Genomic DNA, 26299 nt, shown 5'->3' on the forward strand with positions numbered 1-26299 from the left:
AAAGACCAAAAGAAAATTGGGAAGAAATAGTATGTACTTTTTGGAGTTCCAAAAAATAGAAACAAAAACATTTTATTTTAGATTGTAAAGCCTTACATATGCAAATACTTGTGTTAATGAGCTCTTGAGATAATTTATTCAACCAAGAAATAGTTGTGAAGTTAAAGGCATTCACCATCGAATTGAAGAGAAAGCTAAAATGCAAAATTCTATTTATGAAGTGGCTTGTCCCATAAGCTATAGCCTTCAACGTTAAAAATAATTTATTTATTTCTTTCTCCCGTCCCTCCCTCCTCCTCAAATTCATTGTCGAAAACATCTCACATGAAGGGACGAGCACACTGGCCAAAGTCGTCGAGCAAGAAAGATTTCGATCAGAAAGTCTCTTTGCAGCAAGAGCTCAGGCTAAGAAAGCCGCTTGCGATAGACGGGTTGCCCTTGACTGACGATTCGCAAGGCTTGTTTGAAAATTCATCATATATAATTTCATCCCGCTCTTAACACCGCTATTCTTATGTTCCATTAACCACGAAGAAATAACGCATTTCCCGTTTCCAATGCTCCCAGGCCTCGCGTTCCAATTCAATTCGGAATATTTGCAGATGAGCTTGAGGGTGGTTCTGTGACCATTCATCAGAAGTAGCTTTTAAGCAAATGGAGAAATCCCAGCTGCTGCCTATCAACCGCCACGAAGATGAAATAGTAGAGTCTGTCAGAAAGAATCCCGTGGTGGTAATAATTGGAGAAACAGGCTCAGGGAAGACCACACAGCTCTCACAGATAATGCACAGGCAAGGCTTCACGAAGGCTGGGATGGTAGGCATCACTCAGCCGAGGCGCGTGGCTGCAGTTTCAGTATCCCGGTAAGTTCAGGTTAAATTCTTCGTGAGTTGTTATCTAGAATTCTATATATAAGCTTAAATTTAAGTGAAAGTAGCACTGACCCATCTAAAACCAGATCTAATATGCATGTAAGGGTTGCTAAGTTCGAGATTGAATATCTCGGGTAGAAGCTCAGTTAAACTAGCACATGCCTATCTAAACCTGGGCTTGATATGCATTTCAAGGTCGTGAAACTCTAGGATGTCTCTAGTAGAGGTTACATTAATATAGCACGTGCCTTTCTAAACTAGGGCCTGGCATAAACCTTTGAGGTTGCGAAGCTCAAGATTGCATACATGGAGTTCCAATCTTTAATAATCGTCCCGAGGAAAAATTCGTAATCTTTCATTATATGTTGAAAAATTACATATATTATATGCTTATCAGCATATGCATTCATGTCATTTTGGAATATGTCCAGAGTATCTACAATCCCATTCCTGTGAATGGCTGTATCAAAATAAAAAAAAATGATGCTATATAGAGTTCAAAACATATATACACCTCGCAAGGTGATGTGCATAAATAAAAACTAGATATCTACATCATCATATATAGCCGGTGATCTGCAAAATTTAGGTGCCATCCACCTGATGATAAGTCTGATCTATATAAGGTCTGTGATAGTACTGGTACTGTGTAGTACCCCTCTGTTCATGGATTATCCACTGTCCTCTTGGCAGGTGCGTGGCCTCCTTGGAAAGGCCGTCGGCACAGTTGTTATGCTCCCTGTAAATATGACGAACAAGTATGGAATTAAATAGAGATTTTAAATGCATCACTTCGTCCAGTATGTTTATAAGTGTGTGTGCGTGGCATCTAGTGTTATTGTTGATCCAATTTATAATGATATTTGAGTCACCAAAGATCTGAATATCTCTGCATTCATGATTGAGAGCAAAATGTATTAAATGTCGGAAAGTGATTAATTCAGCAAAATTGTTCGTTCCTTCACCCAAACCCATTTTGAATCTGTAGTAATGATGATCAGGAAGGTAGAGAAGGAGCCCCCCCCCACATCCTTGTTGTTGGGTTGCCATCAAAAAAAGCCCACGGAGTGGTCTATTAGTTCGGGAGCAGTGGGTCTGCGCGGTCGAGGCGGAGAGTATTCAGGTAGCTCAAGGTAGGATGCTACGATTTTTGTAGTTATGCTCTGCCATCTGATCATGCTGTCCTTGAAAGTCATTTTATTTCTGGCCAACCATATAGCCCAGCAAATAATCAGGGGAAGGCATGGCAGATTTGTCCTAGTATGCGCACTGTTCCAGGCCTCCCATGCTGCTGTTATACTGTCTCCTTTCCATTCTCTCATGTATCGGATCTCAGTAGCAACAGATCTCCATATCTGTTTTGTGGTATTGCAGTTGAGGAACAAGTGCTCGGTCGATTCTGAGCTCTGTTTGCATAGGATGCACCAATGAGGACCATACACGGATCTGTGAGTGAGTATGTCCCTTGTTGGTACCTTGTTTCGAAGGATGCACCAGAAGAAAAGTCTGGTTCGGGGAGGAGATTTTAACTTCCATATGTTCTGCCACCAATTTTGTATGTTGTCAGGTTGTTTGTCTTGTAGCAGACACCGGTAGCCTTCCTTTGGAGTGTAGATTCCAGACTCTGCCATGCACCACATGAGCTCATCCGGTCCCTCCTTGATACGGATGTGTGACTCACTCAAAGCATTTGTATATTCGTTCCAGATAAGGTGCCATTGAGGAGGCAGGTTTAGCTGAATGGCAGATTTCCATGCTTGAGTAAAAACAGAGGTATTCTCCTGATCCGCAATTTGAGCAATTACCTTGATGTCTTGTTGATTTAGAAATAGGGTGAGCTCTCTTGGGAGGAGACATCGACCCCCTCCAGACTAATGCGTGCACTAGAACCTGCATTTATTGATCTTCCAAAAAGGCAAACTGTTCAGGGAGGATGTGCTGAGACAGGATAGGCCTAATACGATTTGCAATAATTTTGGAGATGATCTTGTAGAGATAATTGTAGAGGGAGATAGGCTAGAAATCATTGAAGGATGCAGGGGAATCGGATTTGGGGATGAGGGCGATAAAAGTAGAATTGATAGCATTGTACAATTTTCCAGAAGACCGACATTCCTCCACAACCTGGAGAAGGTCCTGGGCTAGAAAATCATAGAAAGCCAAGTAAAACTCGATCGTCCACCCGTCTGGACCCGGGCTTTTGTCTTTTTTGAACCACTTTAAGGTCCCTTCAAGTTCCTCCAGAGTGACTGGAGAATTGAGTTCAATTGTTGCCTCCTCCCCCACATATCTAGGAAATTGGCCTGCCACTTGTATGATATCAGCCAGATTGGCTTCTTGAGGGGATCTGAACAGATTCTGAAAGTGAGTGGTACCCAACATAGATAGTTTTTTGAAGGTGTCAGCCGTCTCTCCATTTGGAAGAGGCATTTTCCAAATTGTATTGGCTATCTTTCTTCCTTTTGCATAATTCTAGTAGAACTTTGTGTTTTCATCTCCTGCCTGTAACCATATTGCCCTACTCTTCAGTCTCCATGTTTCTTCTCTTTCCTTAAGTATCTTGTCTCTCTGTTTTTTGAGCTCAATCAGATTTGCTTTCTCTTCTGTTGTGGCAAAGCCTTTGTTTCTGTCATCCAATAGATTGTTCAACTCAGCTTCAATAGCTATAATGGTCTGATCATCCTTTGCTTTTTTCTCCTTTGCCCATGCTATGGATAAAAGTTTAAGCTGAGATAGGTTGTGGCAGAAACCTTCAGCCGCAGTTCTGTGACCGGAGATGGGGTGGGATGTCCAATAGTCCTTGACCAACTTAGTATATCCCGCATCTTGGAGCCAAACATGGTTAAATTTGAAAGGGGCCTTTGGCTTGGCATCAGGTCCAAGAATCTCCAAATAGATAGGAGAGTGGTCTGATATTCCCCAGACCCAACCCACTGTCTATATCTAGAAAATTGCTGAAGCAAAGGAACTTTAATCAGGAAACGATCAAGCCTTCTAGCCAGAGCTGCCTCCCCAACTCTTCTATTTCTCCAAGTGGGCAAAGGCTTGATCATGGGGACATCAGTGAGATTATGCTGGTCCAGGATATCCTTGAAGAAATCAGTCATGGGGTCGACTTGGGCTTGTGATCCCTAGGATTCCCCATAACCCAGTGAAAAGTTTAGGTCGCCCCCAATGATCACCTGATCCACTGATGTGATATTAGTATGAAGGAAGTGCTGCCAAAATTCCTCTCTTTGATGACAGGGGCCGTATACATTAATGAATTTGATGGACAAGCCGAGCTCGGCCGAGAATAGATCCAGTCCAATAAATCCCACTCCTCCCCAAGTGGCAGATACATTAATGGAGCGAGGATTATATCCTATGGTTAATCCCCCTGATCTACCCATAGCATCCAAAGAATGGAAATGCCAACTAGGGTTTGATCGATGGATTCAGCAGTGCCCAGGGTTTCCTGCAACATAATAATATCAACGGGCTCATTTTCAAATAACCTCCTCAGGGCTAGTTTTTTGGAGGCACTAGCCATACCTCTGTAATTAAAGGAGAGGCATTTCATGGTGGAACCCTCCCAAGGGTGTTCAATGCTCTAAGAACCCCTTCCATAGTGGACTGTTTACCAGAGACTACTTCAGCCCCGACCTTCTGGATAGCTTTGGATAGATTAGATTTGCGGCCCCGGGATGATTGAGTGGATGGTCCAAGGAAGGTGAGACCAAGTCCATTCTGGATGCAAGGATCTGGTATGAGCCAAGAACGTAAGTTGTATGAGTGGGGCAAAACAGGATGGATGATGGCCGAGGCCCTGGGCGAGGATGGAGGGGAGGGCAAGGTAGGAGCGGTGGTGGCGATGATGGGCGGAGGTAAGGAGATCTCACATGTAATGGCATAATCAATGTTGAAGTAGGTTCTAATGATGCACAAACAACATATGACATAGAAGTAAAGTGAGAGGAAAGGGGTGAAGAGAGAGCTGTATCTGCTTTTCTAGTGACCTCCGCAGTAGCAGCAGCTCTAGCCTGAGTCAGTGGGGGCGAGGGCATTCTGTGATGCTCCTCTATAGCCTTAGAGGTTTCGCCATGAGTTTGTTCTTTAAGGGCCGATACTGGGGTGCTGATCCGATTTGCCGTAGCTTTTCCTTTTTGTGGTGCTGGTGAGCCAAGGGGTTCTGCTGATTTCGTAAGCATAGGGCATTCCTTGAATACATGCCCTACCTTGTGGCACCTCTGTACATCGAAAAGGAACCCCCTCGTAATCCAGAATCTGGACTCTGGTATAATGCCTCCATTTGAGAGTAATCTTCTCTTCCAGACCCTCCCTTATGTCCAAATGCACTAGTATTCTTGCCAGCGCTCGATTCTTCGACTGCAAATAGGTCCTGTCGTAATCTAGATAAGTATCGAGGGCATTCCCGATCCTTATAAACATAGCTTCAGACCAATATTGAAGAGGTAGTCCTAGTAAGCGCACCCATATGGGACCTGCACCTATTTGCTCCCTTTTTGGGTCGAATAATGGGGACCAGTGCTTAAGAAGGACCGGTGCCATCTCTATATGCCAATATTTCGCGAGTACCAATTCCGTGTAGTCCGCCTTGGAGAAGTGCAGCGTGAACCATCCTCTTGCTAGACTCTGAACCTCTGGTAACTCTTGTAGCGTGCCTCCCCAAATTTCTTTTACCCAACTGGTTAGCCTAGCCGTAGAGTATGCCCTTCCTCTAACATGCCCGACGAGAACCGTATTGGCCTTGTCTACCACCTCTCCCATCGGAATGTCTTCGCCAAAAGTAATAGTGAGGTCCTTCGCTGTGGCTTTCACACACTTAACTTTCCTTTTTCCCGTTCTCGGTGCCGATGGGTGTTCTTTCAGAGGATCCGATCCCTCAACCGCCTGTGGAATCGCTGATTTGACCTTAATAACCGGAGAGTCGAAACATCCCGAGGGAAGGGAATTAGGGTTAGATGAAGAGTGGGGGTTTGAACAAGGAGGGGGCGAAGGGTTGAAAGAAGGGAGCGGATCAAAAGCGGGCGATGGAGGCGAGACAACAGTGAGAAAATTGAGAGTTCTAGGGGATAGAGGAGGGCAATCAAGGCCCGATGATTCCAGGGAGAGCGAACTGAATCGAATCGGTGATGAGGAATATCCAGGCAACGAGACAATCAGCGAAGAAACCGGATTTGAGAGCCTAATCTGTGTAGAGCAGTCTAGGTTAGGGTTAGGGCTACGACTGCCAAAGATAGTTTGTCCCTCATACGGGTCCAAGGAATAATCTATCGCCTCCTCCTCGATATCCATTCTGTCCATAGTCGGTAACCGCCATTGAGACCGCCGGAGGAACAGTTGACCGCGAGCGCAAGGACCGGATGTCGACAGGTTGGGAGAGTTAGCAACAGTTACAGCAAAAATCCGTGGTTTACTGCAGTAAAAATGTTTTAGACTGTCTCGTTGCAGGTGTAGCGATGCGCGTGCGCCACTTGCCCGCCTGCGCCCACGTCAGAGCCCAAAAACCCCTTAACTCTCCAATTATATAACCAGCCATGTTGAATTTCAAAGGATTTTAATCTATATTTTTTGTTTCGAGATATGTTCCCTCAATCTCCATAAATTCGAGATTTGTTTCGAGATATGTTCCCTCAATCTCCATAAGTTCGAGGTGCATAAACCTAGGTTTAGATGGGTTTGTGCTATTATCTATATTCAATGTATCATTTAGATTCATTGTACTATTCCATGGGCATAAAAACTTAAAATTAAATCACTCCAACCCACTCAGACTCGAGAATGCACATTGCTTCTCTCAATGCAAAGATCGAATGCATTATCAGACAAACACAAACAAAGAGTTGGTGGATCATCCCCATGGCGACTCCCACCCCCTCGACTACCAATACTCTAGAATGCATCATCGCACAGGAACATACATGGAGTTGATGGATCACCCCCACTCCTAAACTCTAGAATGGACCTCGCTTCTCTTAGTTCAATCACATGGTAATTATTTTGTTCCTGCATGATTTCTAGAATAGGTTCAAAGGTCATTGTTTTTATGCCCAATATTTAGAGCAAAGAAGTGGTTGGAAGAATTTGTCACTGTCTTGAATATTATAAAATTTCCGTTATAAAATATGTTTAATGGACAATATGGTCCAAAGGTCAAGCCAACCTAAGATCCTCTTGTTTCCCTATTAACGGGTACTATGAATGACAAATCTTCAATTCAAATCGTGTGTAAAACACAAAACAAGAAGAAGACATAAAAAGCAGGAGGCCATCCACATTAATTTTGTGAAGCTGGAGATTGCAAATTAGAGAATTTAAAAGTTTAAATGCAAATTGTAAGTTATAGTATTTTGGGAGGATTGTGTAGCGTTTGAAAGTAGCATCTTTGTTTTTTAATAAAATTATTTCCTTATCAAAAATAATATCTACATGCATCTTATACATAAAGGGTGGGATGTGAAAGCGACCACCATGAGCCTAATCTATGTCAAATTTTTGAACCTAGTTACTTGGCAATTTATTTCCAAACAGATTTATTATAGATCTACTGAATAAAAGCATGACTAGGATCTAACAAAACTAAATAACAAAAGCAAATAAACAACTAATCTCAATTACACATTACACAATTTTTTTCTGCCCAATCAAATCAATTATTCATTAAATCTTCATAACCTACATGAGCTCCTTACTGGGATAATGGCCCATTGAGGAAATTACAAATACAACATAAAGCTGGAGTTATGCAATTGATCAAGCCATAGATTTGTCCTTTGATCTTCCTCGGATAATCTAGATCTATCTCCCTTGTTGCTCCTTGCTCTCTTCCTCAGACTTGGCACATTTGAATGGAAGTTGTTCTCCACCCAATCATTGAGATGTCCTTCTCTCAATGTGTCTTCTACCTTAGCCTAACCTTTCTTTTATAAACTTGAGTTGTTGACTCAATCCACAAACCTAATCTCCAAAGTGATTGATGCTTGAGATTAGATCTCACCTCATTTGAGATGGATGGTTGAGATTCATCTAATTCACTAATGCAAAAACCTTTGCATTTCATTAAATTAACTCACTTTTGCCTTATAAAAGAAATTACTTTGATCACTAAAGTAATTGCTAAGGTTAAGGATTTATTAGGCAACGTCTGCATGCCTAGACACTTAGGCTTGTGCAGAAGTACTTGCTTGAGTCAAACATCAAAACTCCCTTTTAGTGAGAGAGATGCTTTTTGAAGAGCCACTTGGAATTGGTCATTCGTCCGACCTTGGCACAATGCCCTTCTTCAGAGGCTTGCTCTCCTTGAATGTGATCCAAGGAGTCTCCACATGCTCCTGAGCATCCCCCAATGTTTGAACAGGTTTGCTTGTCAACTTAAATAAGTTTCTCTCTCTAACTCAGTTCACCACTACTATGTTTAGGCTAGACTCCTCTGGATGAATGCACGTTTGCCAATTCTTGAACATTACTACATATCCTTTGTGTTAAATTTGGACAACTAGGTCCAAACTCCATGTTCTGATGCTCAGATTAAGAGGCTAATATTTTTGTTGGATTCCTCTTTCTGAGAGGTGTAAAATCCATATAAAATTAGTCTTAATCCGATGAGCAGAACTTATATTTTGAATTTATTATTCTTAATAAATTATATGTGCAAAGGTCAGCCAGTTTTGTAATGTAGGCTCACATGCCCAACAGATGTGTCACACACCCTCATTGATGGATATATATATACAGGAAAAGTTGGAGAGAATTTGATCACAACACAACTCACATCTTCCTCTCTCATCCTAAAAAGTACGAGCTACCTGGAGGACGAATTTCAGCCACACGTGGGAAGGACGAAGAGGATTTTTCTGCTGCTAGGGTTTCGCAGAAGTTTGACCAGCGTTGACTTTGGTCAACGCTTGGTCCAAACAAGCTGAAAACTTGTGGGAGGTTCGATTTTTGAAGGCCATACTACCTGGCACAAAAATCGAGGTCAAAGGGTTGACCGTTTTGCTGCTGCGTTGACTTTTAGCTTGCTGCCCCTGCGTTGACTTTTCAGGACAACGTTGACTTTTGTAGAACTGACTTGGGTTAACTCATCTACTGGTTGGAGGGTTGTTGTGACACATGCTGAGCTGGCTGACCAAAGGAGACTTTGCTGGTTGAAGCATCCTGTTGACCGCCGAAACAAACACATACATTTTTCTTGTTTCTGATTTGTCTTCTGTAAGATCTGCTTATATGTTCTATCTGCATTTTGCTTATCTACTTGTATGATTGCTGTGAGAAAAGTGAAATTGCTCTTAGCATAGAACATCTACAAAACTTTACATGGAATCAGAGCTGAGGTGAAGACAAACTCTATCTATAGCAATCATCATCGAAGGAAATGGATTCCTCTAAGCTTGAATTCAGGGAGAATGACAAGCTGACTGGAAGTGATGACTTCCATGCCTGGAAGATGTTATTAGATCTCAAATTAGAAGATCATGATCTCCTAGATCATGTGACAGGGAAGATTCAAGAACCTCCATCAAATGCCTCTGCTGCTGTTAAACACAAGTATAAGAAGGGAGAAATCAAAGCAAAACTGCTGATCAGGGAATCCATAAATAAGAGTCTGGTTGCCTACATATCTGAACTAGGCACATCCAAGGAGATGTATGACAAACTGATACTTATGTTCCGAGTAAACAATGTGAACCAAGTGCTATTCCTCAAGAACAAGTTGAAGAATATGAAGAAGGGTCGAGACGAGTCTATTCAAACTTTCTTTATGAAGTTGACCGAAACCAGGAACAATCTGCTAGCTATTGGGGAGACAATAGCTGATCGTGAGATGGTTCTCACCGCACTTGGAGGACTTCCATATGAATGGCAAGTATTCACAACTACCATTCTCAACAATAATACCATCCCTAACTTTGATGAGCTTCTGTCTAGATGTATGCAAGAAGAAACAAGGATGAAGGAATTTGATAATGAAAGAAATGCTGCCTATGTTGCTCATTCCCGAAAGAAGAACTCTGGTGGTTCCAAGGACAAAGGAAGGACTAAGACTCAAAAGAAGAAGGGTAAATGTTTCACCTGCCATAGGACTGGACACTATGCTAGAGAATGCCCCTTCCAGAAGAATTCTCCCGATAGTGACGACAACAACAACAACCGAAGGAATGGGAATCAAAGAAATGACAAATCCAAAGGAAAGAGGAAGGCTCACTTTGAAGGAAACCATCCACCTTCTAAAAGGACCAGAAATACCAGGTATGAGGAGTCTAATGTTGTTGATAAAAGAAATGAGTATATTCTAATATCTGCTCTCTCAGCTGCATCTCCGCCCGACACTATGGATGTCTGGCTAATCGATAGTGGTGCCTCAAGACACATCACCGAATTCAAGGAAGCACTTTCTGACATGGTTGAAAGGGATACTAATCTAGAAATTACCCTTGGGGATAATGCCACTTATCCTGTGAAAGGGACCGGGACTGTGACCCTCCACTTGTCTCAAGGACAAGTCCTCCATCTACAAGATGTACTCTATGTACCCAAATTGAAGAAGAACCTTGTGTCTGTATCTGCCATGGAAGACAAAGGATTCAATGTAACTTTCTCTGATGGAAAGGTACTCATGTGGAAGAAGAGCTTCAAGGAAGCTATCTCAATTGGTTTTAGAGTTGGTACACTCTACCAGGTTGGAGGGAGTCCGTTGGGAGCTATGACTTGTGATACTATCCGTCAAACCGAACTATGGCACCGAAGATTTGGACACCTTCATTACAAGGCTCTTCCCGAAGCAAGGAAGGTGGTGACAGGGATGCCTGATTTTGGAAATAATCATAAAGGTGTATGTAAGGGCTGTGGTGAAGGAAAACATACAAGGGGACCTTTCCCCTCAAGTGTCACAAAGACATCTGAGATATTGCAACTGGTCCATTCTGATCTTTCCGGTATGTTGCCTGTAACATCCCTGGGGGGATGTTCTTACTATATGACATTTACTGATGACTTCTCTCGCAAAACCTGGATATACTTCTTGAAGAAGAAGAATGAGGATTTCATGTGGTTCCGTACCTTCAAAGCCTTGGTGGAAAATATGACCGGAAAGAAGATCAAGATTTTGAGGACTGACAATGGCACTGAATATGAGTCAAATGAGTTCAAAGACTTTTGCAGAGAAGCTGGCATTAAGAGGGAGACTACCACTGCATATACTCCTGAGCAGAATGGTGTTGCTGAACGCAAGAATAGGACTATTGTGGAAGCTGCCCGTGCCATGCTATGTGATCAGGGTCTTCCAAAGTTTCTGTGGGGAGAAGCTGCAAATACTGCTGTGTACATTCAAAACCGATGCCCTCATTCCGCTTTGGACTCCAAAACTCCCGAAGAGGTTTTCTCTGGTAAGAAACCTGATGTCTCACATTTTAGAATTTTTGGATGTCCTGTCTATTTTCATGTGCCGAAAGAAAAGAGAAGTAAGCTGGATGCTACTGGGAAGAAAGGAATGTTTGTGGGCTACAGTGAGACTTCTAAGGCATATAGAGTCTATGTACCTGGTCAAAGGGAAGTAGAGATAAGCCACGATGTCACTTTTGACTAAGATGCTTCCCTGAAGAAAGTAGTAGATCTTCCTAGATCTGAAGAAAACCATGAAGAAAGACCTGGAAATCTGGAAGAACCCCAGGATGAGACTATGCCTGATGTTGAAGAGCCAATGGACCCTATTGATCCTTCCCCTTCTCTAGGAAAGAGGCCATCATGGCTCAGGGACACCCTCGAAGATGCTGAGGGTCATGCTGCCCCAAGGGGAACATTCCGAGAAAGCAAGAAGCCGTGTAGATACCAAGGGTATCTAGCTGCCATGAGTACTATTATACAATCTGAACCTGGATCTTTTGAAGAAGCCATCAAGCATCAAGTCTGGAAGGATGCTATGCATGAAGAATATGAGGCTATTATGAAGAATGATGTCTGGGATGTGGTCCCGAGACCGAAGGACAAATCTGTTGTCACCGCTAAATGGCTCTACAAGATTAAACATGGATCTGATGGGAGTGCTGAAAAGTTTAAGGCAAGATTTGTTGCCCGTGGCTTCTCTCAAAAGGAAGGAATTGACTATGACGATATATTTGCACCTGTGGCTCGATATACCACCATCCGATCCATCATAGCCCTTGCTGCTACGCAAGGATGGAGTTTTCATCAGATGGATGTCAAGACTGCTTTTCTGCATGGTGCAATAAAGGAAGAGGTGTATGTAGAACAACCTCTGGGATTTGAAGTTCAAGATCGAGACACTTATGTCTGCAGGTTGAAGAAAGCCCTCTATGGGTTAAAGCAAGCACCCAGAGCTTGGTATGAGAGGATGGATAGTTACTTGATGAAGCTGGGCTTCACTCGAAGCAATGCTGATCCAAACCTTTACTTTAAGGTTGAGGAAGGAAAGCCTCTCATTCTAGTGCTGTATGTGGACGACCTCTTCCTGACAGGTGATGACCCTCTCATTCATCAATGTAAGAGGGAGCTTGCTGCTGAGTTCGAGATGAAAGACCTAGGACTGATGCATTATTTCCTAGGCCTGGAGGTCTGGCAGAGACCTGGAGAGATTTTCCTTTCTCAAGGAAAGTATATTGTGAAGCTTCTGGAAAGATTTGGGATGGTGGACTGTAAGTCCGTGTCGACACCAATGGAACTCAACTTTAAGAAGTTGAGTGGCAGCGCTGCAGGGCCTATCTTGGCCAATCCTACTGAGTATCGTCAACTCATAGGAGCTTTGATGTTCTTAGTGAACACCCGTCCGGACATATGTTTTGCAGTGAATACTTTGAGTCAACAGATGGTTGAGCCTCATCATTTTCACTGGGTTGGTGCCAAGAATCTTTTGAGATATCTTCGGGGCACGATAAACCATGGGCTGAGATACACTGCCGGGAGTGTGATACTCCGGGGATATACTGATGCCGATTGGGCTGGCAGTGTGGTGGATCGTAAGAGCACATCTGGATGCTGTTTCAATCTTGGTTCTGCTTCGATCTCATGGATGAGCAGGAAGCAGAAGTCGGTGGCTTTGAGCACCGCGGAGGCTGAATACATTGCTGCTAGTATGGCCTGTTGTGAAGCAGTTTGGTTGAGGAAGCTCTTTAGTGAGCTGTTCCAACATGTGCTAGATACCACTGTAATACTCTGTGATAATCAGAGTGGGATTCGTATGACTGAGAATCCTGTGTTCCACGACCGATCCAAGCATATTGATATCAGGTACCACTTTATCCGGGATATGGTACAGCGAGGCGCCGTAAGGCTCGATCATATAGGAACTGATGAGCAGGTCGCGGATATTCTCACTAAGCCCCTGGGGAAGGTCAAGTTCCTAACCTTCCGTGAGAGTCTTGGTGTCGTGGAAAGACCCTATGATGTGGGTCCTGTTGGACGATGAGCTCTGGGAGCTCTTGGGGGCTTTGGGGATAGCTTCTCGGAGCTATAAGCACTCATAATGCTTCTGCCCCACCCTTGTGATTATTGAGCTGGTTCGCCACTCATTTAATCTGTGCCCCGTATGCATCCTACCCATTGAGTTCAGGGCTCATGGGAAGTACCTCTCATTTGGCCAATGAGGTGTGGAAAAGCTAGAGACTATTAGCAAAGACTGATGGACGCATCAGAGATTGCCGTACTCTCTATCTAGGATGGCATGGTCCAACCACTTGATCTGGGATCAAGATTTGTGAGGTCTGGGACCTCTGGACTGATTATGTCAGTCGGGGAATGATGTCTTTGTGACTGACCCACTTCTGTTCTGAAATAAAGAAGCCAGCAAAGCAAGTTTCGGCGGGATGACTCACGATGTTAATTGCACTAATAGATGGAGTTCTCCCTAGTTGAGAGGGAGTGTTAAATTTGGACAACTAGGTCCAAACTCCATGTTCTGATGCTCAGATTAAGAGGCTAATATTTTTGTTGGATTCCTCTTTCTGAGAGGTGTAAAATCCATATAAAATTAGTCTTAATCCGATGAGCAGAACTTATATTTTGAATTTATTATTCTTAATAAATTATATGTGCAAAGGTCAGCCAGTTTTGTAATGTAGGCTCACATGCCCAACAGATGTGTCACACACCCTCATTGATGGATATATATATACAGGAAAAGTTGGAGAGAATTTGATCACAACACAACTCACATCTTCCTCTCTCATCCTAAAAAGTACGAGCTACCTGGAGGACGAATTTCAGCCACACGTGGGAAGGACGAAGAGGATTTTTCTGCTGCTAGGGTTTCGCAGAAGTTTGACCAGCGTTGACTTTGGTCAACGCTTGGTCCAAACAAGCTGAAAACTTGTGGGAGGTTCGATTTTTGAAGGCCATACTACCTGGCACAAAAATCGAGGTCAAAGGGTTGACCGTTTTGCTGCTGCGTTGACTTTTAGCTTGCTGCCCCTGCGTTGACTTTTCAGGACAGCGTTGACTTTTGTAGAACTGACTTGGGTTAACTCATCTACTGGTTGGAGGGTTGTTGTGACACATGCTGGGCTGGCTGACCAAAGAAGACTTTGCTGGTTGAAGCATCCTGTTGACCGCCGAAACAAACACATACATTTTTCTTGTTTCTGATTTGTCTTCTGTAAGATCTGCTTATATGTTCTATCTGCATTTTGCTTATCTACTTGTATGATTGCTGTGAGAAAAGTGAAATTGCTCTTAGCATAGAACATCTACAAAACTTTACACTTTGTCCTCGACGACTAATACTTAGAGCAAGTTCATCTTCAATTTGTTGGAAAATGTAACTAGGTTCAGTCTTCATAATGACATGTAATTGTGACTTTTGTAAATGATGTAATGAAGAAAATAAAATTATTATTGTAAGCCTTGCTTCATGGGTTTCATGAGCAAGTGGTTTTATTTTAGATGGCTCCCATTGAGAGGCTTAGGATTTGTCATTAAGATCAAAGAATTAATGTCATGTATGAAGAGCTCTTCTTGAGCATGTGTGAAATGTATATGAGTCAATTAAGTGTCTAGAAAGCCCTCCAAAGACGAGCACAATTCTCTTCTCTTGATGTCGACCTGCAAAATGAAGGAATAACTCATGTCAGCTCACTCAAAGTGACACACCCATTTGAAGCGAGCAAAGTTCCTTCTTTAGATTAATTACTCCAGAAGACTTGGAATATGAAGATATCCATTGAGGATATATATATATATATATATATATATATATCTATATATATCTATGAATAAGAATGATGATTACAATGGAAGTTAGAGGCTTGCTTATACACCAAGCAGGTGTCTTTTCATGGAGAGTCATGTCTCATTTAGACATGCCTCTTCAACCTAATTACTAATTAATTAATCATTATTTATGATTATTATCATTTACATTATTCCCTATGTATTTTATTCATAACATTGCCTTTCTCCTCAAAAAGCTTTGTCCTCAAAGCTTGTTGATGAAAAAGGCTTGATCTTTTTTTCGGGTTCAAAAGTCTTCTTGTCTCGGAACAATCATCTTCGTTGATACAAGTCGATATGATCTTCTAAGTGACAAACAAAACTGTCGCACTGAGAAGGGATTAGACCATTCTAGATTAATCTTCTGTGGAATATTTTGATCACTAGAATTTTGTAACGACTTGTCATCATAGGACTTGATTGAGGTTACATCACTATTCTCTTGAACATCAGTTTGTTGTTTATGTTCTGAATGGTATAGATACGTAGCTTGATTGGGTTGTCTACTCTCATGATTCAGATGTCGATATGGAACTTTTTTGGTTTGACTTTCCCTTATTGGGTGTGTGGCAATTTTTCGATTTTCTTCTGGCGAGTATGTTGTTGAGTTGGTTACAAAACATTCACTTGGGATGTTCATTGTCTGGATTGCAACATCTAAGTTTGTATTTTCTTCAACTTGCTTGTCTTCTTCCTGAGTTGTGACATTCACTAGATTGGTATCTGCTCCCTTATCTTCAACCTGGGCTGTTACGACTGGAGACTTCGATACTTCCTCTCGAATACAATGTTCTAACTTGTCTTTTAACGACTTCTTCATTTCTGTAAGTAGTGATTTTGTCAATTTCATTATGCATATTTTGTAATACTTTTCTACCTTCTTGAGAAATTACTTTTGAAATATTTGATATATCTTCTGGCGTTATTGAATCTGGCTTCAATGTAACATCTTGGAGTGTTATTTTCTTCTTCCTGTAAGAAAATGTTAAGAACTTTTTCTTCGTATTTAAGATGATAGATCCAACCGTTTCCATCCAATGTGATCCCAAAATAATGTCACCTTGATTGTTCCATAGCGTTTGAACTGAGATTTGCAATACAAATGTATAATCTTTAATGTTTAATTGTAAACTGGCTATGTCATAATTTTTGTTGCCAAAAAGTCTAATTTTTTCGGTTATATTTGACTCCGGGATCACTAATTGGTTTGCGATTTTAGGTGTTATATAATTTTTATCCTCTGTAGGAGAGATAGAAATAATAACATCTTTTTTTGCGAGAGTTCCCTTAATGTTAAATAGCGCTTTAGCATAGCTGGGTAAGGTTTCTAGGAATCTTCTGGCCTTCATTTCCTTATTAGGCTCCATTTTTTTTCAAAATGAGCTTAGTGCTTTAAGGGTAACCCTTTTTCAGTTTTATAATATATCACTTTTTACTCAACCTCTGATTTTTATTTTTTTTGTTAATTAATTAATTAAATTATATTTTAGTTTATAATGTAACTATTATAACTTAATATTGTATATGACCCAGCCAATTTATATGCAAAGTCGAAATGTTAGATGAATACTCCCGCGACGTTTGACTTGGGTCACGTTAGTTGACCACGTGATAAGATAGTGGTTCACTGCTCCGTGGCTCCAATGGATTCACAACGGGTTATGGCAGCAACTTGACTGCTCCGTGCACAACAACGTTATGATAGCCTATGGACAACGACTTTCCCCACGACGCAGCTAGTAGTGAACACGCAGCGGGTGCAAGGACAAGGTTATGCGGCTCGATGAGTTGCAATGGAGGTGACAGTAAATGTGGGGCATGTGGGTGAGTTTGATTGCAGCAGTGAATTTTGACGGCTGGTCGGTAAATTATTGGACGTGCGACTCAGTGGAGGTAACGACTGAGAATGTGACAGAGGGCGCATCGGATATGTGCTCAAATTGCAGTGAGGGTTGTAGTGGCGATGAATGGGTTTGCCGCTAGCTGGAATTAAGGAATTGGTAAGAAAATAATGGCTTGTCAGTGCGGTTGTTGAGGATAGGGAGGATCCAGTGGCGGCGGTTGGATAACTATCAATTTTGCAACAACGGTCTGCTAGTGGTTGGGAAATGACTCTGGTGGAGGTAGGGTGGATGAAGATTGCGTAACATGGCCCTCGACGATTGCGTAGGATGGTCTTCGACGGTGACAATGGTTATGCGCTCGGTTGAGAGTAAGGGTCGGAGGTAAGCAAGTTACGACCGTTGTTTTGCTATTTTTTTTTTGAATTTAATGTTTTTCTTTTCTTTTCTTTTATGGGCAAGGACCTATTAGCGACGATGGAGAAACTCCAATTTGTGTAGCGAATGCTTCAGTCACGACGACAACAAGGTTGACGAACGAGCTCTGTGCAGCGGTGGAGCGGCCAAAGGGTCGAACTGCTCTGATACCAAATGAAGCAAACAAAGTTCCTTCTTCAGATTAATTACTCTAGAAGACTTGGAATATGAAGATATCCATTGAGGATACAAATATATATATTAAAATGTATGAATAAGAATGATCATTACAATGAGGGTGAGAGGCTTGCTTATATACCAAGCAGGTGTCTTTTCATGGAAAGTCATGTCTCATTTAGACATGCCTCTTCAACCTAATTACTAATTAGCTAATCATTATTTATGATTATTACGATTTACATTATTTCTTATATATTTTATTCATAACACCATTCGGATGCTAAAGTTAGCTTAAGTATATGGTCAAATCACTATATATAGGAGGCTAGGCTCCTCACATTACTATAGTCCAGAACTTTGCATATCTATGAGATTTTGGTGAACATAGACAACAAAGGGATTCAGATCATCTATGTTTCAGTGAAGGCTACAACTTGAAGGTTACAAGACTACAGTTCTATGGAGAAGGGAATTTGGATCCCTCTTAAATGTAGATCACAGTGACAATGAAGATTGGTCTCTATATAGACCACAGTTCGATACTCTTGAAATAGTCACAAGTTCAGATTCTTCTGAAGTTTTGATGATGGAGTATAGCCAACAGTTCGGTGATATCTCTGAGTTTTTCATATGGGCAAGACAGAGATAAATTCAGATCTTTGGCACAGTTAGAGAGTTCGGATTTCTCTGAGATTTTCGGAGGGTAATCTCAGTCAACAGTGTGGATATTTTCGGATGAAGAAAACAGTGATGGGCTTAGACCTCTAGCAATTCAGATCTCTGTTTTGGTGGGTGAATTCGAATGTCATTGCAGTGAGAGGAATTCAGATCTAGTAATCAAGAACAATGATTATAGTAATATGAAGGACAGTTAGGTGTCATGGAAGGGCTGCAATTCAGTGAGGCAGTGGAACATCAAGGTCTCGGTGCTACCTTAAAGGAAGGACATCAATACTAGATCAAGGAAAGAGATCGATGCTCTCAATATGAAGACAACAAGAAGATCTTGGTGGTGACAAGCAGATCGAAGAGGAGAAGAAGAAGAGAAGACAATGTCTTGGTCTTGGAGTGGCTAATAGGTCAAGGGTCTTGGTCTTGGTATTTATCAATTGGAATCTCTATAAGAAGAATTTGTGCGGGTTTTCTACTCAAAGAGTGAGAGTTTTTGGCCTGGCTCATAGCCTACATGCTGTGTCTCTTGTCTATTTATGTTCATGCATTGGTTACTGTTTGATGAAGAAGAACACTAAGAATCTAACGTAAAGAAGATCCTAATCTAATCAAGTAAAAAGCATTCACAAGCAGTCACTAATAGAAGAGAAATCAACTAATACTAATGACCTAGATTTCTCAACATGGGATCAAAGCTAAGGTGCTGAAGTCAAAGGAAGGGCATCTAATTAAAGAGACACTCAAGGATCGAGTTTCAAGAAAGGCATCTAAGCAAGTTGAAGGTTATCAAAGCAAAAGATCAAGATCTACATTGAAGAATAAAACCCTAGATCAAAGAAGCAGTCTACAACAACAAAAGTTTTGGATCCTCTAGTCATCATCAAAAGACCACAAAGACCCTCATCAAGTTATCTACAAAGCAAGGTAGCTCGAAGGACTTTAAAGACGAAGATCACATCATCTTGGAGAAAGTTGCAACCCTAGAAGCAATTCTGATCTGCACTCATTCACTACCAAAGTAGTTGAAGTATCTTGAAAGCAAGAAGGCATTATCATCATCTTCAAAGCTATGAGGCAAGTTCCCTCTCATTGAAGCAAGGATCCTCTCCTTGTCCTTGAAGAAGATCATCCAAGAGGGAGCACTAATACATCTTCTTCAACCATCATCAAAGTGATCAAGTTGAAGATTTCATCTTCACTTGTCAAGTAAGTATCTTTCATTCTTTAATCAAATTTGGTAAAATGAATTCGTGTTTGCAAGGAGATCTATAAGTTGGTTGGGTCATTGAAATTCCTTGCATGAAAAAGGAGGATAGACATAGTCCTCGAAGAAAGTGAAGTCATTGAACACATCAATGAAAAAGGTCTCCTCTAAATTCATGGAACGAGATTCTTATGAAAGATCCCGTCATATAGCAATATTGGAGACATCAAAGAGATGTATATGATAAGCTCGTAAGAATATTCTCTGAAGATGCAATAAAGAAGGTCACATGACTTAGATCTGATCTACACAAAATTGAAGGTATCAAAGAATGAAGGGATATCTTCATAAGATCTCAACTGCGATATTTGGGAGAGATGATAAGAAGATAATCATCATTTTTCTAAATGCACTAATTGATGAACAAGGTAACAAATGTCCATGGGGATAAGAAAGTTACCTAATTCGACAACTTGTGGTCTATATTCAAGATAGCAGAAGACAAGTTGAGGGCAAAAGTGTTGAAGGTTAAAGGACTCAAACATTTGCAGGAAGGAGAGGGAAGTTTGGAAAATTTTGGTCCTCAGAAAAGAAAGAAAAATTATGAACATTACAGGAAAAATTGTCTTAAAGGGACAATATCAAAAGAAGAGAAGAAGCCCATATCACCGCAGAAGTGGAGGAAGATGAAGAGAAGAAGTCCAAGAAAAAGAGGAAGTAAAAGATCGCTACTATGATTGAGATAGTCTCCCTCACAAAAGGTCTTGACATAGCTTCTAAATCTTATGTTATAGGATATGGCTATAATAGATAATAAGATGCATCATGGCATCATGGAAGCATTAGAAACAAGAGCTCATGACATCACCATAGGAAACATGAAGGATGTCTAGAACAAAATCCATGGCAGTCAAATATGAAGGATATAGCTCTTGGGAACCTCATTGTAAATTTAACGAAAGGAAGAAGTTATCTAGGACAAGGATCATCATACATCAAGTCAAAAAGGAAACATATGCCAGATGAGGATATGCAAGATCCTCAAGAAGTCCAAGAAAAAGAGGAAGTAAAAGATCTCTACTATGACTGAGATAGTCTCCCTCACAAAAGGTCTTGACATAGCTTCTAAATCTTATGTTATAGGATATGGCTATAATAAATAATAAGATGCATCGTGGCATCATGGAAGCATTAGAAACAAGAGCTCGTGACATCACCATAGGAAACATGAAGGATGTCTAGAACAAAATCCATGGCAGTCAAATATGAAGGATATAGCTCTTGGGAACCTCATTGTAAACTTAACGAAAGGAAGAAGTTATCTAGGACAAGGCTCATCATACATCAAGTCAAAAAGGAAACATATGCCAGATGAGGATATGTAAGATCCTCAAGATTCTCTAATAGAGTTCTCATCAGAGGGTTCACCGATCTAGAAAGGAAGCAAGTGTTTCATCAGGGACTCCAACTTGTGGAGTTCATGGGATGATGGTATGATGACATAAGAGATGTAGCAGATAAAGGGGTTGAAGATCTTTTCAATCAAGGAAGCTGCTAAAAGAAACCTAGATGACCTAAAGGTAAATGAGGTATGTATGCTTATATTTAATATTATAATGTCATGTCATATGGTTGCAGGTAACATGGATCACTACTTCTATCTTGAGAAGCATGATCAAGGGAAAAAGATCTCCTCCTTTGAAAGGATGCAAGAAGGCATAAGTCACACTAGATGAAATCAACATAATATGTCCTCATATGAAGTATGAGGTGGTTGACTACAATTAAGGAACTCTGATTGGAAGCTCCTAGGAATGAAATGTGTGAAGAAAGGAAGGAAGAGATCGTGAGATATGCAACCATGGTAAAAGGCAATCAACATCCAAAAGACCAAGAAATATTTGACTAGGAAATCTCTCGGAAAGATATGAAGACTCTGATGGAAGTCTGAAAAAGATGGAGACCCTTGACAATGGATATCTTTGGGAGATGTGTCAACATGCAGGATGTTGATGCACACTGGAAGATGTCATGATGAAAGACCATCACAAAGGTAATTTTGATTTAAGTGTTCATTTCTTATTTTTGAACAAATATCTGGATGGGCTTATGCAGGACTGCCAAAGGGAAGAATTGTGGATGACTTCCAAGAGGACCATATAGAAGGATGTAAGATCCTCTCGAAAATATGGCATGAAGAAAGCAGTATGACATGAAGTAAGGCCAAATGAAGATTGATGGATCGTAAGAGCACGTCTGGATGCTGCTTCTCCTTGGGATCTGCCTCTATATCTTGGATGATTCGGAAGCAGAAATCGTTTGAACTAAGCACCACCGAGGCCGAATACATTGCTGCGAGTATGGCTTGTTGTGAAGTAGTTTGGTTGAGGAAGCTCTTCAGTGAGCTATTTGAGCACGTGCTAGATACCATTGTGATCTTCTGCGACAACCAGAGTGGGATTCGTCTATCAAAGAACCCTGTGTTCCACGATTGCCCCAAGCACATTGATATCAGGTACCACTTCATGGAGCAGTTAGACTCCAAGACATTAGGACAGATGAGCAAGTTGCAGACATTCTCACAAAGCCTCTCGGGAACGTCAAATTCTTAACCTTCCGAGAGAGACTTGGAGTTGTTGAACTTGTGGTGGCACTGATGTTCTTGGTCAACTCCCATCCTGACATATTCTTTCGCTGTAAACACGTTGAGTCAACATATGGTTGAGCCTCATCACGTTCATTGGATTGCTGCCAAGAATCTTTTGAGATATCTTCGGGGCACAATCCATTATGGACTGAGACACACTGCCGGGGATTTGAGACTACATGGATACACATATGCTGACTCGGTTGGCAGTGTGGTGGATCGTAAGAGCACGTTTGGATGCTGTTTCTCCTTGGGATCTGCCTCTATATCTTGGATGGGCGGAAAGAAGAAATTGGTTGAACTAAGCACCACCGAGGCCGAATACATTGCTGCGAGTATGGCCTGTTGTGAAGCAGTTTGGTTGAGGAAGCTCTTCAGTGAACTATTTGAGCACATGCTAGATACCACCATGATCTTCTGCGACAACCATAGTGGGATTCGTCTATCACAGAATCCCGTGTTCCATGATCGCCCTAAGCACATTGATATCAGGTACCACTTCATCCGGGATATGGTACAACAGGGAGTAGTTAGACTCCAAGATATTAGGACAGATGAGCAAGTTGTAGACATTCTCACAAAGCCTCTCGGGAAGGTCAAACTCTTAACCTTCCGAGAGAGACTTGGAGGCGTTGAACTTGTGGTGGTACTGATGTTCTTGGTCAACTCCCATCTTGACATATGCTTTTGCTGTAAACACGTTGAGTCAACATATGGTCTAGCCTCATCACATTCATTGGATTGCTGCCAAGAATCTTTTGAGATATCTTCGGGGCACAATCCACTATGCACTAAGACACACTGCCGGGGATTTGAGACTACATGGATACACATATGTTGACTGGGTTGGCAGTGTGGTGGATCGTAAGAGCACGTCTGGGTGTTGCTTCTCCTTGGGATCTGCCTCTATATCTTGGATGAGCCGGAAGCAGAAATCGGTTGAACTAAGCACCACCAAGGCCGAATACATTGCTGCGAGTATGGCCTGTTGTGAAGCAGTTTGGTTGAGGAAGCTCTTCAGTGAACTATTTGAGCACGTGCTAGATACCATCGTGATCTTCTGCGACAACCAAAGTGGGATTCGTTTATCAGAGAATCCCGTGTTCCACGATCGCCCCAAGCACATTGATATCAGTTACCACTTCATCCGGGATATGGTACAACGGGGAGTAGTTAGACTCCAATACATTAGGACAAATGAGCAAGTTGCAGGCATTCTCACAAAGCCTCTCGGGAAGGTCAAATTCTTAACCTTCTGAGAGAGACTTGGAGTCGTTGAATGACCCTCTTATGAGGGTCCTGTATGTGTTGAACATAGAGCTCTGGGAGCTCCTGAGGGCATGGGGTACTTTTTGGAGCTAACTATGAGCGACCATAGGGTGAACGGGTCACCTTCCCCTAGTGGTTTGTTGGATACAGGGTGAGTGGTTTACTTTCCCTCGTGATACCCCTTTATGGTTGACATGTGTGTAGGGTGAGTGGTTCACCTTCCCCTACCCAGACACATGTATGTAGGGTGAGTGGTTCACCTTCCCCTACGATTGACATATGCATAGGATGAGTGGTTCACCTTCTCCTGTTGATGCCCCGACACACATCCTACCCATAGAGTCTGGGACTCATGGGAAGTACCTCTCATTTGGCCAATGAGTTGGGAAAAGCTAGTTAGGGACCATAGCACTACCAATGGATGCATCGTGTATTGTTGTACTCCCTAGGATTCATGGTGTTCAACAACTTGATCTGGGATCAAGGACTGACTTTAGTCAATGGAGAGTGGTATGATACACTCTCGATCACTTCTTCTTCATTATTACTTCATGGTTCAGCAGAGCAGAGCAGAGTTGTACAAGTCAGTGATGACAGGGATGGTACAGGATGACAGGTTGACATGATGATGGATTGGCAGGTGAAATTATCGCTAGTCGAGAGGGAGTGTTAAAATTGGCAACTAGGGTCAGCTTCCACCTTAAGACAACTCATATGATGGAGATGATTATTGCATTGCATTCCTCTTTAAGAGATGTACAATTTTGATATAAAGATCATCTCATTCTGACAAGCAGAAATGGAATTTTGAATTTATTTTTTTCTCATGGACAAATTGTCAAGGTCGGCCTTAGTCAAATGTAGGCTCATGAAGCCTAAGGGATGGGTCTCCTTCCCCTCAACGAATTGTATAAATAGGAGTGAACCTTCTCTCATTTGGACATTCACTTATCTCATCACATCATCTTCTCTCTCCTCTCTTGGTTGGTTCGTGCAACTTGGAGGCTCTTTTCTCTTTGCACATGTGGAAGGAACACTGTTTTTGGAGGTCCAAATTTTCTATGATTAGGGCAGCGTTGACTTTTGTTTTGGGCCAGAACTTCGATCTTTTTAGGCCACATTCTTTGGCACACAAATCGAGGCATTTGGGGATAGTTTGACCACATTGACTGTAATGTTGACTTTCTGTTTGACTGTAGAAATTACAGCAAGCATTGTTTGGGTTGACTTTGACCCTCTCTTGAGGCTGTTCTATTTTGCTGTTGACCGAACTGATTTCAGGTTGATTTGGGGCAGCTTTGACCACCGTTGACTCTCTGGTTAGGGTTGCATTGACTGTTTATTTGGCAGATCTGTTTTGGGCTTGTACTTATGATATTTGTACTCTCTCTCTTTGCTGAACTATTGAAGAATAATAAGAAGATTTGATTAAAGGGTTTCTCCACATTGGGGTTTGTCCTTGGCATCCGCCACATCTTGTGTCCTCTTGTCTTTTGTATATGATTTTATGTTCTATCTGCAATTTACTATCAATGTTTATAAGTTAATGTGATTGCTACTAGATATAATTGGAAATTGTCATTGGGCTACTAAAGAAACATTGAAGTAAATTGTGCTTAGGCATAGAATATACCATTGTTATCTAAAATTAATACTTAGCCTTCTTCAACAGCGCAACAGACCTAGACTTCGTACTCTTGCAAGACAATTTCGGCCCTACTACAGAACTGCATGATGCATCTTCGGCCCTCCTGCAAGACAATTTCGACCCTACTACAGACCTGCAACTTCGGCCCTCCTGCAGCAACCCAAAAACTCGTAAGTGTGGCAGAAAAGGGAGAATTTCGACTTGCTTTTGCTTGACAAGTGTCTCCCTCTTCGCTAGGGTTTCTCCTTTTCTAGGTATTTCACACTTCTTTCTTCACTTTAAATTACGGATCAAACTTTTTGATTGGATGGATCCTCAAATAGGTCGAATGGCATTGCTTTTGTAGTCTTTTTGTGAGGTCGAATGCTTTTAATGAGGTCAACTTGACTGGAGGGCAGGCTAACTTGGTGGAGGAGGCATAAAACACAATTTTAACTCAAAAATAAATTTCTTTCTTGACATACGAAGCCCAAGAAGGGTCTATTGCATGTTGACATGGACAAGGACTTATGACACAAACCTTAAAAACCTTCAATGGAGGTGTTGACCTAGAAATAAAATAAATAAAGCATGAAACCCATGCTTATAAATAATTTTCTTTTACAATTTTTTTTTTGACAAAGACATTACATCATGACTCAAACATAATTATGAAGACCGATACTAGTTAAGTTTCTCAACACTGGGAACATCTTTTCAATGCATATCATGGCACTTGTCATCATGTCAAGACCTTTTTGAATGTTAGACCCCTCATTATAGAATAAGCTCAGATTGAGATATGCTTCCGCTACATGCAATGGAGAATGTAGTTACTTGTCCCACCTGGAATCAATAGTTTGCCATAAAGGGAGATATTTAGATTCATCTCCCTTGTAGAAAGTCTTGATGGCCTCTTTGGCCCTATGAATGAGAAATGAGCGGGAGGGAGGTGCTTATAAAGCATTTCCTTCCCTCCACCTGTTCTAAAAAAAAAAATTTCGAAATTCGCTGCCAGGGATGGGTCTTTTACGAGGTTGTATGAGTTTGATACGAGTTGTACGCGAGTCAACGGGTCAACGCGAGTCTTATGCGAGTCAACGCGGGTAAGGGTCTTATGCGTAGGTTCTATGCGAGTGACCCGTTTTGGCATATGACTTGTCAAGACCCACAAGTCTTGAAGAATCTTATAAGGATCGTGCTTCACTGGTTGAAATGGGCCTTAAAATGTATTATTATCATTTATGCCTGTGTAAAGCATTTTTTACTTATCCTTGGTGTACCTGGAAAACAGATCTTACTAATACTCAAAGAAAGCTTTTTAGGTTTTAAACTCTGTTACACGGG

The 26299-nt window shown here is 41.5% G+C and overlaps 1 protein-coding gene across 2 annotated transcripts in view; it reads left to right on the forward strand.

Moving 5' to 3' along the window:
* The first annotated feature begins 300 nt into the window (after positions 1-300).
* Positions 301-26299, forward strand: part of LOC149156867 (putative pre-mRNA-splicing factor ATP-dependent RNA helicase DEAH4) — a 418919-nt gene continuing 392920 nt past the window's right edge. For both annotated transcript variants that reach the window (XM_089438720.1, XM_089438721.1), the window contains exon 1: positions 301-863. In XM_089438720.1, the coding sequence (XP_089294846.1) occupies positions 655-863 (209 nt within the window). In that variant the 5' untranslated portion in view covers positions 301-654. The remainder of the gene's footprint in view (positions 864-26299) is intronic.

This window comes from Pinus tabuliformis, chromosome 9, assembly GCF_031772625.1.
Source record: "Pinus tabuliformis cultivar Carrire ecotype Pingquan chromosome 9, CPIR1, whole genome shotgun sequence".
Classification (NCBI taxonomy): Eukaryota; Viridiplantae; Streptophyta; class Pinopsida; order Pinales; family Pinaceae; genus Pinus; species Pinus tabuliformis.